General features: G+C 26.2%; 1 protein-coding gene across 3 annotated transcripts in view; it reads left to right on the top strand.

Moving 5' to 3' along the window:
• LOC112593311 overlaps positions 1-3,626 on the top strand; it is a 38,412-nt gene extending 34,786 nt beyond the window's left edge. For all 3 annotated transcript variants that reach the window (XM_025337691.1, XM_025337694.1, XM_025337693.1), the window contains 2 exons: positions 1,973-2,209; positions 3,371-3,626. In XM_025337691.1, coding sequence (XP_025193476.1) covers positions 1,973-2,209; positions 3,371-3,523 — 390 coding nt within the window. In that variant the 3' untranslated portion in view covers positions 3,524-3,626. The remainder of the gene's footprint in view (positions 1-1,972; positions 2,210-3,370) is intronic.
• The last annotated feature ends 9,514 nt before the right edge of the window (positions 3,627-13,140 follow it).

Here is a 13,140-nt window from a genome sequence, read left to right as displayed (position 1 = left end):
TGTATCCGCGACAAAATATTACAATAAAAAAAAATTTATCAAATTTATGATCGTTAAAAATTTATGTTTTACCACCATTGAAGAGATAACATATTTTAATAGTTTTTATGTCAACCATGCCAAACCATTGCTATACATAAAAAGTGTATGGACAATGGACATATCATTTATGTAGTAAAATTTTATTTGGCACAATATTTAAATATGTATATTTGCAGCGTTTAAATTATCTACACTTCACCTAGAAATAATATTATGTAATATCTATTGAACAATACAATAAATGAACCTTGTTAATTAATGCAGAAATAATTTTTGTACACAATGTGTGTGTGTGTGTGTGTGTGTGTGTGTGTATGTATCGATAAAATAATATATCATATTGACTACAGTTTAACGTTGTTGGTGATGAATACAAATATTATCTAGATTGCTAAACGACCGTGACTACCAGTAAGTAGGTGCGACCGTCAACAAAACACGAGAATAATATTATACAGTATCATAAACAGACAATTCACGCATTTTAGTATTTCTACCGAGTGCTTCCCAAATATGAAATTAAAAATAACAATTGACTCATGAGAAGCATAAATATTGTATTCAAACTTTTGTTTTACATCTTGTATTATGTTTCACTTATCAGTTTTCGAAAGTCATTAATACGTATGTCTTTCTTACACCAATCACAAAATTTTTTAATGCATCAAGTTGCGCTTTTGTGAAAATAAAAATTCTATATTGTTGAAATGAAAGTTAACTTAAGCCCTATAGCCCCTGGTTACAGCCGTAAAAATTAATAACAGTATTCATGAAGAAATAATGAACGTACAACAACACAAATGTTATCTATTATCTAATTGTTAAACAAAAAACTTCTTGTACCTAAATAAATTGTCATTTACTTAAAGCAGTACAGACAGTAGTAAATGTACATATTATTCTTCAATATTTTATTAATAATTGTCCAAAAAATATTAGTTGCATATACCTATATATTATTTTAATTTTTAATTTAATTTCAAATGAAAACAAAAAATTTGGTTTTTAAATTCTAATTTTATATATATTAATTTTACATACCGATCATTAGCATCATAAAGAACTTTTAACATAAAAAAATATTTTACGTTAAAACTTAATTTTAAAACTTATGTTTTTAACCACAAATATTTATTTAAAGTTTACTATCATAAATACCGTAATATAATATACTAAATACCTCTACATATATATATCAACGTTCTAACACATTTTGTTAAACTCAATTAAAACTACGTCATATTATATTCTTAATTAGCTTATAAAAAAATTGATTATAGTTAATACAAAAAGCTATATGAAACGATTTTATTAACCTTGCTTATTTGCATATTATTTTCAACTTTGGGGATAAATAAATAATTAAATGTGTCATAGAGACCTATTATTAATTTACACTGATATTTACTCTAAAAACATGTACCTATAAGTAATTCAGTGAATAATAATTTTCTTGGAATCGAATTTGCTTAATGATCAAACAATGTATACATATCATTTATAACAAAACACTCATATTTCATACAAATTCAAAAACATAAATTTACTACATAATTAATTCTAAAGCCCTGGTATTTTTGAAATGATTTTAGTTGTTTATTACTTGCTTCAACGGCATTATGCAAACAAGAAAATCTCTTGAGGAACGTTGACTATTTTCAGACAATTACCGTTTAACTTCGTATTGTTCTCCAAAGGAAGGGAATTTTTGTACTCTTTGTAGAATGCTTAATTAAAATTATTTTAAGTTTTTGGTGTTTTATTATTTGATGTCTGCTTGTAAAACTATGTAAGAATAAAATTACAACCCGTAACAACAGTTTTTTGATAGGATTTTTTTTTCATTTCATTTTAAGCCCAAGACATATTTCATTTTATTATTTCAATACCATATTAAATTAAATTTTATTACTAATTTTGTTTTACACAGTGCCTGTGCATGATGGATTTGGGAACGGCGATATCAGTGCCAACGGGCAAGACGACACCCATTGAGCCCGCTGTGCCCGAACCAAAAATAATTCCAGTGCCTGGTTCCTATCTCGCGCCACCGGCTCCCGTACAAGAGTATTCCGAAGAAAGGCCCGAGCCACCGCCCCTGGATCCATCTTATGTGCCAATCCCATACAACTTCATCGAGTATTTGGCGCCTCAAAGTCTTCAACTGGTAATAATAACTATTGTATTCTTACGGCGATACATGGTAACGCAATAATTAATTTAGAGCAGTACTAAAATGTTTTGACATATAATTTATTACGGTTAATTAGAACCATCTTATAGCGAATCTTGTTTATGAATTTTCAATCAACGCCTATAAAAATATTGCATAGTCACAATGTTAACCAACTTATCTATATTAGTATATTATAATAAATATTACACGTCACACACTCATATTAGATACATATTTATTTATCAAACGGTTACAGTTAAAATTTTCCCATTGGCGAAGTCTATCAAACCTAAAGGGGTAAAATTTCAAATGAAAAAATCAAATTTTAGAATGCGATTTAAAGTTAGAAAGAAATTAGCCAAAAGATATCTTAAATTATATATTGTCACTTATTTTGTCAACAATATAACCTAGTTTTAGATGTATTACTAATGAATAAAATTTCCTCTCACCTGCATCCATACACCATTTTTTTCTTTACTTTTTAAATTTCTTTTATCAAATTACCTTTAAAAATGGACAAGTTTTGTATTACAAACATTATAATGTTATGTTTCAAATATCTGATTACAACAGTTATAACGAATTATTTACCGAAATTTTACAGAAACAACCATTTTAAATTTAGCGGATTAAGCTATTGAAATTCATTAAACACCTTGACGATTTATTTGCAATAAAAACAAATAGTCTTACATTCCATTGAAATAAATCATAAACAGTTATAAGGAAGTGTCTGCTTTAAGAAAGATAAATTTACAAATTGCTTTTATTATTCCACTGTATATTTAAAATGTACCCATTCTAGAAAGTATTTTGGTAAATATAGAAATGTCATTAAACACTATGTTACTTATTATTTTGTTATCATTATTATAATTGTTTAAAATATAATTAAATATTATTTCGACCTTTATGTAATGGACCAAATAATAAACATACTGTAGAAGAATTTTACCATGATCAAATAACGAATCGTATTAATTTTCAACCTTTCAATTAATTTTTAATTTTACCAATTAAAATAATTTCATTTTTTTAATATTTAAACTAATAAAAGATATTGACTATATACCTATTTCTTTATTAAAATTTATCTTTTATTGCACTATACATAATACTTACCTAATATGATGTGTACATACTTTTCAGGTTCCAATGAAAATTAAGTTCCAAAAACCTTATTCAAAATATGAAAAATACCCACTCACAGCGATTAAGTATCAGAAGCTTATCAAAAATGAAAATATGAGACGGAAATATTATTCACATATCCCACAGCAAAATTACATTCCATCAAACTGATGAGTGTTATAATTCTCACATCGTCAAAAAAAATTGCCATGTCATATACATATATCATATGTAATTAAAATAAAATGTTATACATTTTTTTATCTCTTAAAAATAATTGTTTTTATCTCTACTATAACCAATATTGTTTTGTAATATAATTTATATGTAATATTTTAATATAATAATATAATTATGTGTAATAAATGTCATATTTTTGTATTATAAACATATCGTCAATAATTGAATGTTGAATTACGTAATCCTTATCAAAAACCAAATTGTGTAATCTATTGTGTATCTATTCTTAACCACTTCTGATCATAACGACTAACACTATTTTCACTAAATCTGCATGAATATACTTATATACTTAATAGTTATTACCGTTGATACATCGAAGATAAATTTTGATGATAGAACTTAAAGTTAAATTGATAAATTTATCATAACACTGCAAAACAATATTTCTGCAATATTTATAATAAGTATTGATCGCGTGAACACCTCTTTTATATTATACATATATAATTGTAATTTTAAACACTCGTGATACATACTAAGTCTAACTAACTATCTAACTATTATAAAACATTATTACAACAGAGAATTTTGAAAATCATTTGTTAAAAAATTTCGATTTCGTGGACTTGTGCTTCCTTAGGACTCAAGTAATTGTAAGTAATAACGTGTTAACACTGTGAAGAATATATTTCTTCGAATTTTAGTACGTGTAAACGTAATGCGTAATATTTACGTAATAATTAATCATTGTTGTTATTTTTCTATTTTAAAACTAATATTACATAGTAAAAATCAACGAAAACTGAAAATTTGACAAAGATTTTAAGTATACCCGAATTAAATGAAAAAATGTTTATTTTTATACTTATTCAGAATCTAATATTGAAAATTTATAGATCTAACATTAATGTTAATATTATTTAAAAGGCAACGAATGAATTTTCATTAATTATTCAAATTGTTACTAAGTGCCAAACTTTATCAAGAGATGAATAAGAGAGATTTAAATCTTATTATAAGTATGAACCATTTATTTGTACCGTGGATTAACAAAAAGAAAAACTCTATATCTATATTTTAAAAATTATAAAATCTCATTCACAAATATTTTCAAATTGTCTGATGTTTTTGATCAAAAAATATAATAACACCAAAAGCTAGAATTAATCGAGGAACATAAAGCTATGGAACAATATTTAAGCGAACAGGCCAATCAACCGGCTCATCGCCGAGCTGCTTAGTTGACAGTTTGTCACACATGATATCATTGGAAATCAACCGGAAATTAATAGTCAGAAAATAATATGAATACTCAAAGATTGACGAGCATATCGAGTTCAATTCAGTGACGAAGGTCAAGAATTCTCCATGGCGTACATACGTTAAACACAGTATATAGTGTATAAACCATAGACAAAATTTCTAAATAACATACTCTTTGTACATTCAAATATGTTTACATTAACATGTAAAAGTTGCAATGTAAATACAAAAACGAATGATTGAATGACATATTGAACAAGTGCTAGCAGTATACATATATTATTATGTTCATTAGATAAAATATGCGTTTGTTATGTTTTAGTTTAACGTAGTTAATTTTATAGTTTCGATTTTGAGATAGCGAAAAAATTAATGGGTATGTTATGTTGCAAGATTGAAAAAAATATAATAAAAACAACATCATGTATTTATGTTATTAAAGACGTCGTCCTCCAAAATGCACGCATTTTTTTTTTATTATTATTATTGCTCAGCGAAATGTAGGACGAAACCTGTACAATGTATAGTATTCGAGTATCATCTTATTAGGTTAATGTTAAACTAAGTTACATTTCAAATTTCAATGTAAATGAAAATCATACAAGTTATGACCGTTTTCTCAGAAATAAATTAAATTTATTCAGTAAAAAAATTATTTTACGAAATTGATTTTAAATTGTTGTAAACGCATTTTTAAAAACCAGGGACTCACACGTGTCATCGCAAAAACAACTAATAGCTATTATTAGTTTAGGTAGAAAAAATAAATAATGTTATTCTGTCATATTTTTAATGATACAGCCACAAAGATACCGTAAAATGATTAAATAGACACAATAGAAGACCTCGAAAATATTACATAATTAATTATGTTATTTGCAGAAAACCAATAATTTTTGGCTTAAATATGAATAAAAGTGTCAGATTTATACATATCAAAAAAAATAAGACAATTCGTGTGATAATGTTGAACAGTCTTGGGAATTCATCTAATAATCATTAAAATTGCATATTATAATGTATATGCATATATCATTAGAGAGAAAAAGTTTTATACTGCGATTGTTTATAAGTGTATAATAAGTAAAAACAAAACCACACGGATAGTTACTTTTATTCAGATTACGATATAGTATAATTAAAAACATAATCCTATCATAGAATTAATCCAGCATCATACAATAGACATCTCTATTACTTTCTCAAATTTTGTTTAATTCATTCCATCACAACAAATATTTATTAAATTATGTTTTATATTTATAAAGATCACATTCTTATGAATTAAGTTTTTAAATCTACATTTCATAATTTATTAATCAAGTTTAATTTCAAAATATTAATAATTCTACCGCACCTTTACTATTTTGATTATCACCTTTGTCGTAACTACATATGTATATCAATAAAAAAAAAAAAAAAATTGGCTAATCAAAAATTCAATCGGAGTATACTATATCTTTTTGGTTAAACAATAAATTGAGCACGCGCTTAAAATTTCACAAAGAACTCGGCGCACACCCAAAAAACTAACAGGAACATCTAAGAACAGTATTTATTGCAACATTATACTAAGAATATATCACAGGTCAATAACTTTATCAGTTTATGAGAAATCATTTTATTTATATTTTTGATATACAATAAAGGATAATAGGTATATTATTCAATTAGTAGACATTAACTACAAGTTACAATACGTATACTGTAACTTGGACATTTGAAAATTTGTAATTAGTTACAAGTGACAATTACAAACTACAATAGTCAGTAATTTAGTTACGTCTAAAGTTGCAAGTTACTTAATTATTTTCATTTATTTCACTAAGAAAATAATGACAATTTTTCAATACGGAGTCAGTGAGAAAATGTATTATGCAATTTATAACTAAAATTTAAAAGTATGAACATTCATGTTGGTTTGAAAATTTGTATTAAATGTTTAATAATTAATATTTACAATAAGATTATATTATATGCATATTTTGTATAAACAAAAAAATAAAAATAAACTTCAAATGTCAAACTATATTATATTACTATGTTGACATGAAACATAAATGATACTGTTTCACTTATACACGATGAAACCTAAATTTCAGGTCATGCTTATTACAGCATTTTTGAGCACTCTTCTTTTTCAGGACCTCTCATAAAAAGTTAAGTAAATTATTATAAATATTAAACAAAATAATTTTAAAATAATAATATTAACAATTTATGATAAATTTACTCTTGGCTCAGAAGTTTATTTTAAGATCCTAATAATAAAAATATCAAGAAGTGACCACAAGGGCGTCATTTGCTGTGGGAATCAGGGTTTGCGGTTGTACCCTTTACTTTCAAAATAGTATAGTAATTTGTCTGCGCTCTACTGAGATATTGCTCAAAATTGTATTTTTATTTTTATTTTGATAATTATCAATATTGTTATACTGTCAATTATTATGATTGTTAATTATTTATTATATTTTAGTTTTTAAATTGATTTTTCCTATTTATATTTATGCAATGATTCAGATCTTCGGTACTTGCAATATATGGAAATAATTGAAAACAGAACAATGTACAATGTACATAATACATATACCTACATATATCCATTTTATATGGCCTGGTGAAATTTCAAAATGACCTGCTTGAAACCTCGCACATACAAAAAAAAACCTAAAATGACGCCCCTGATTGGCCACAGCACCAAGTACCTTCCTGCACACCACTATGCTTATGAATCGATAAAACAAATCCTCTTTAGTCTATATTACAAAAATATTGAAATTATCAACGTTAAAAAAAGAGTGGTCAATCGAAATACTAAAAGTAATATTCTAATAAGATAAAGGATCCGTGGTCAATCGCATTTTTAAAAAAACCATTGTGATATATTTTGAAATGATTTTAATCTACCCACAAATAAAATTATCTTTTTTTTATATGTGTTATGTAGTTTTTTATTTCGTTGAGTTACTTATAAATAATATATCAAAATTTTTCAATAAAACAATTTCTAAATAATACGATTTTATAAAAAAAAACCAACCCTATTATCAATATATAACTATGTATTTGTAATCTAAGTGTATAAAATTAATTTTATTTCCAATTATTGAAGTACGACTTAATAATAACACTTGTACTTAAAATATACATATAACATTAATGGCTTCGTTGAAGCTGAATTAAAATATCATTATAAAAATGTTCAATATAATACTACGCAAGTTATATTAACATAAAGTTATATTATTATTTATCACTAACCTCTTTAAAACTTGAAAATTGTACCCATTCCCAAAGCACATAGTCGACTACACAAAGAGTCTCATTATAATTTTCCTCGCAGCAAATCGGTCAATAAATTTCGGTGCATACTACTTGCGTTCCAAATTAATAATAGCAGGTAACTTACGACCGAGCAGTTTAGATGCAAGTTACTTGTTAATTATTACCAGAGGTAAGTTGCGTTCTAACTACTTGGATGCAACTTACTCGTCGTATATATTGATGTGTTAATCGCGTCTTGAATTATTACTTCGTAACGATATAATTTTATAGTTAGGCATACCTATACGTAAGAAAAAAACATATAGATATGTAAATTGTTATACTTAATAATTATTAAAAAATGTTTGAAATATTTCACAAAATCGCTAATTTCAGAACTATATATAAATAAAACGAAAATAAAACACAGATACCTATATATATTGTCATATAATTTTAAAAAAATTGAACCAAAAAAATCAATAAATGTTGTTATAAATCAATATTAGGTAAACATTTAGGACATACATTAGTTATACCTAAATAACATACTGTTAATTTCTTTATTGTTAAGTTTGGCAATTTGAGTTTCAATAAATTTTATTTTATTTTACTTTTTTATCATTACTATCATTTTTTTTTTTTTAATTTTATTTATTCAAACTGTTTATTTGAATTTATGTATTAATTTGAAATTCTTTAAGTATTTTGACGAACACGAAGATATTAAGGTATGAATGATAAAATAAAGAATTATATTTCGAATAAAATGATTTACATGAATTAGTAGTTCACCGAAGACTAGTGAAACACTCAATCCATATTTGAGGAGGAGAGCGCGAATCTTTAGAGATATAATCATTTAGCATATAATTACAAAATTATTGATATCTAACCAAAATTATCGTTTGGGGCGCAACTTTCCTGTTGTAATAATGCAAATTCTTATTAACTATCTTACGGGATGCAAGTAACATGCAGCCATAAATTTTTATCAAATTTGAAATATAATTCATGGAATATTATTTCTTCGAATTGTTACCATATTTGATAGAAATAATTATAACTTTTCATATTGTTTTAGGTCTGTTTGTTGTTGTTTCAAAGTTGAATATCTTATTTCCATTAAATATTCAGATAACGAGATAAGTTTTGAGCAGAAGTTAATCAAAGAACATATACAGAATGATTCAACGATCATAGTATCCCCCTATTTTATATTTAATCAGGCATCTATTTAAATTTTTATTATTTTTAAATTTACTTAAATACCATATTTTATACAGTGTACACTTTTTTATAAACGATAAACACCCTTTTTTACTGTAAATCGTTAAGCCGGTGTATTTTTTTAAATTTATATACATTTAAATCGAAATTTTAAAGAATAATTTGAAGCTATATAGTGTACGTATGTACACTAAGAATAACAGACGTTAATAATACGTACATAACCTGTCAAGAAAACGTATGAACTATAATAATTTGAATATTATATAGACATTAATATATATATATATATATATATATATTAGTATTGAAATTTTTGTAATTATTTATAAAATGTATCTAAATACAATAAATGTGTACTAAATTACATTATCATATTTTATATTTTATAGGAAACTATTATTAATAACTATTACCTACCCTATTACTTTTACACTATTATATGTGATATATTTAAATTTTAAAATTAATAAGTTATAATCTAACTTGCGAAAAATGTAACTTTAATCTTAATGTTTCATATTATAATAATATAATCAATATACTTTGAATATTAAAAATAAGGTGATCCATTTAACGTTAAACCCTTAGTAATGAATATCTCATGTCACTTCGTCAAATTATCTTGTAATCAATAAGAGTTTTATGACATACAAAATTGTCTTATCTATAATGTAATTTAAATGTTATCAGTTTATTTAATGATTTAATATTCAGTTATATATATACGAGTATATATATGTACAATATATGTACAAGAACATGATATATTATAATTTTGATTAAAAAAAAAAATTATAATAATATTATCAAATAAATACTTATATAAATAAAAATAAAAAATGTTCTCAAAAATATATAAGTACATATTATAATTTTATCATAATAAGTATATTGGTGGAAACAGAAATAAAATATTTTTTCAATTGGTGAAAACAATGGTACATACATTGTTTAAATTTTAATTTAGATCCATTTAAATTATCCGCTTAATAATTGTCTGTATAAAAGAACGGTACTCGTTTGAAAAAAGAAAGAAATTTGTATCGCCACCAAAACATTCCTAAAATGGTATAAACATCTAAAAATGTAAATATTTGGTCATTAAATATATTTAAAATTTAAAAAAAATACATTACTAAAGTAATAAAGGATATAAAAGAGGTGAGCAAACTCTAACTAGGCATGTGGAATGTACGAAACAAACAGGGTGAAACACCTTGTGGTCTGTATACCGCATAAAATTAAAATATTTATTGTATTAGTATGTATGCATTAAATATTTAACTTCTACAAGTTGAGTTATATTCAAAATAAATAATGAAAATTAAAGGTATTTTAAAGGGTATACTTTGGTCTGTTAACATATTTAATAATTAACAAGGTATTAAAAACGAATGCATATTATGTAAGCCAAAATTCTATAGTGCAGTAGTGCACTAAAGAAAAAATTTCAAGTCTTATCAAGTAGAATTTTCAAAATTTTTGAAAAACAACAGATATTATGTTTTAATTTTTCTATTACTTTTCGTGCAATTATCGTGCAGTGAAAATGTACGACATTTCTAATCAAAAAATGATCATACCCAAATCGGAGTGTTAATAAGAGACTGTCTGTTTTCGCTTTTTTAAAAAATTAAAACCATGTAAACAAAGTACTACCGAATAAATCAACTGCGTTTTTAATATTGTTATAAACATCATCTAACCAAACAACGTCCTTCAAACTTTTATCACATTTACCTTTCGGCGTTCACCCACACTCTACAGGGACACCACGTATAATAATTAAAACTGTACCAAATAGTTATTTTAACGAAACAAACAAAAATCCGTAGGTGCTATGTTAAGATATCATAGAATTTTATTAACGCAACAGCGAGTCCAAATACTCCAAATGTATTTTACATACGACATACACGAGTACTAGTGGTATACTATTCCTAAGTTATGAACGCCGAGTACAGATTGAAACATAACTTAATTGCACATAGTATTGTAATAGATATAGCTATATAAGCTATACATTATTTACACAAAAGAGGTTTAAATACCAGCTGGCGAAACTTTCTCTTTCGACTTTCAGGAGAAATATCTTATACGTAATTTTTATTATTATTATTATTATTATGTTTAATGATTCGCCAACGATGAATAGTAAATACTACTCGGAATTGTCGGAGCGCTTCGCGTGTTATTGCTGCTAAAATTGTATATTATCTGCACACTAATACGTGTACTTACAATGTCTGTGTACGCATAATATTATAATATACGCTTGCCCGTTATGGTTGCATGCGAATACACCAATATACGTATGTGCAATCCCAAAGCTATATTATTGTGTCTACACGCGCATTAAGTGCGCCATCAAATACAAATGTGACCACACACGTGGGTTCAAAAGTAATACCACCTCTATATGGGTTGATCGATTGTGCAGGACGTTGGCGTATGTGTGCGCATATTTTTTTTTTTTTTTTACGCAATACGTATAATAAACGCACAGTCGAACGTGTGCTGTGTGCGACAATCCGGCGATACGCAGTACCAATATCGTCAGCCAAATTTTAATAAGTGTACCTATGTACGCCGGGAGTTTCCCGAGTGCGTCCCGTTTTTAGTTTTTAACTTTTTCATAGCCCGAGTGCGTCCGCAGTCTTATCGAAAAAATATATTGAATAGCCCGAGTTCATCCTTGGTCTAAAGCTATAGGTCCTATTTAAGATAAAATTATCAAATTGATATTTCAAGATAAAGGTTTGAGTGATTTGACGATGATCGAATATGTTGGTTCAAAAATACAACTATAATGCTTTATTCTTAAAACTATGGTCGTGGATTACTGGAAACGGTGGAAAAATTGTATTTCAACTTCTATAATGATTTATGAAAATAAATAAATACAATTTGTCTTAAATAAAAAAAAAACTTTTAAAAATAATTAGTACACTTACCCTAACACTTGCCCTAATTCAATGAGTATAAACTAAAATAAAATAAATTATTATAAACAAGAATCAAAAAATATTTTTGGAGTGTAAGCCAGTTCACCTCTTCGTGGTGCACCCTGGGTAACTCTAAATGAACTGAGAGTTAATTTAGGGCTATATCAAAAGTATGACCTTTTTTTCTTGGAACGCACTCGGGTGATACCTTATTTAGGACGCACTCGGAACATTAAAAAAAAAAAAAAACATATAAAATGCCTCCATCCAAACTAGATGGAAGAAACACTGGCTGAGACAATTTACAAAACTCCGTGAAATCAAAAGTACAATATATCAATGGTCTAACCTCAATCTCAACAGAAGAGAAAAAATAGTTATCAATCGCCTTTAGATGGGCCACATAACGTTAACACATAAGTTCCTTATGACTAAAGGAAAACCTCCTCAATGTCCAACCTGCGGAATCATCTTAACAGCCAAGCGCTTAATAACTGAATGCCTTAAGTACGCAGAAGACGCCAAAAAACATAACATAATTTCATCTAACATAGACGAAGCTTTAGGCCTCAACCCGAAAAATATCAACAACACGACCAATTTCTTAAGAAAAACAGACCTGCTCAATCAAATCTAAAGGAATACAGCATCGCAACACACCCCCATCCGGAACAACAATAAACTATGTATTGTTTATTAAGTATATCTGTATTCACCTGAATTTACACATATAAAGTTAAAAACCAGAAAAAAAAATTATAACTAATGGCCTTTGCAGTCGATGTATTTTAAAATCAATAAAAAAAGAAAAAAAGAAAACATAATTTACGCCGAAAAGATACCCCGAGTAGAGAACCTAACAGCTTTATCTGTCACGTTTTTCTTTTTTATTAAATATTT

This window comes from Melanaphis sacchari, unplaced genomic scaffold, assembly GCF_002803265.2.
Source record: "Melanaphis sacchari strain LSU unplaced genomic scaffold, SCAv2.0 Contig1_pilon_pilon, whole genome shotgun sequence".
Taxonomy (NCBI): Eukaryota; Metazoa; Arthropoda; class Insecta; order Hemiptera; family Aphididae; genus Melanaphis; species Melanaphis sacchari.
This window is presented reverse-complemented; position numbering and strand designations above follow the sequence as displayed.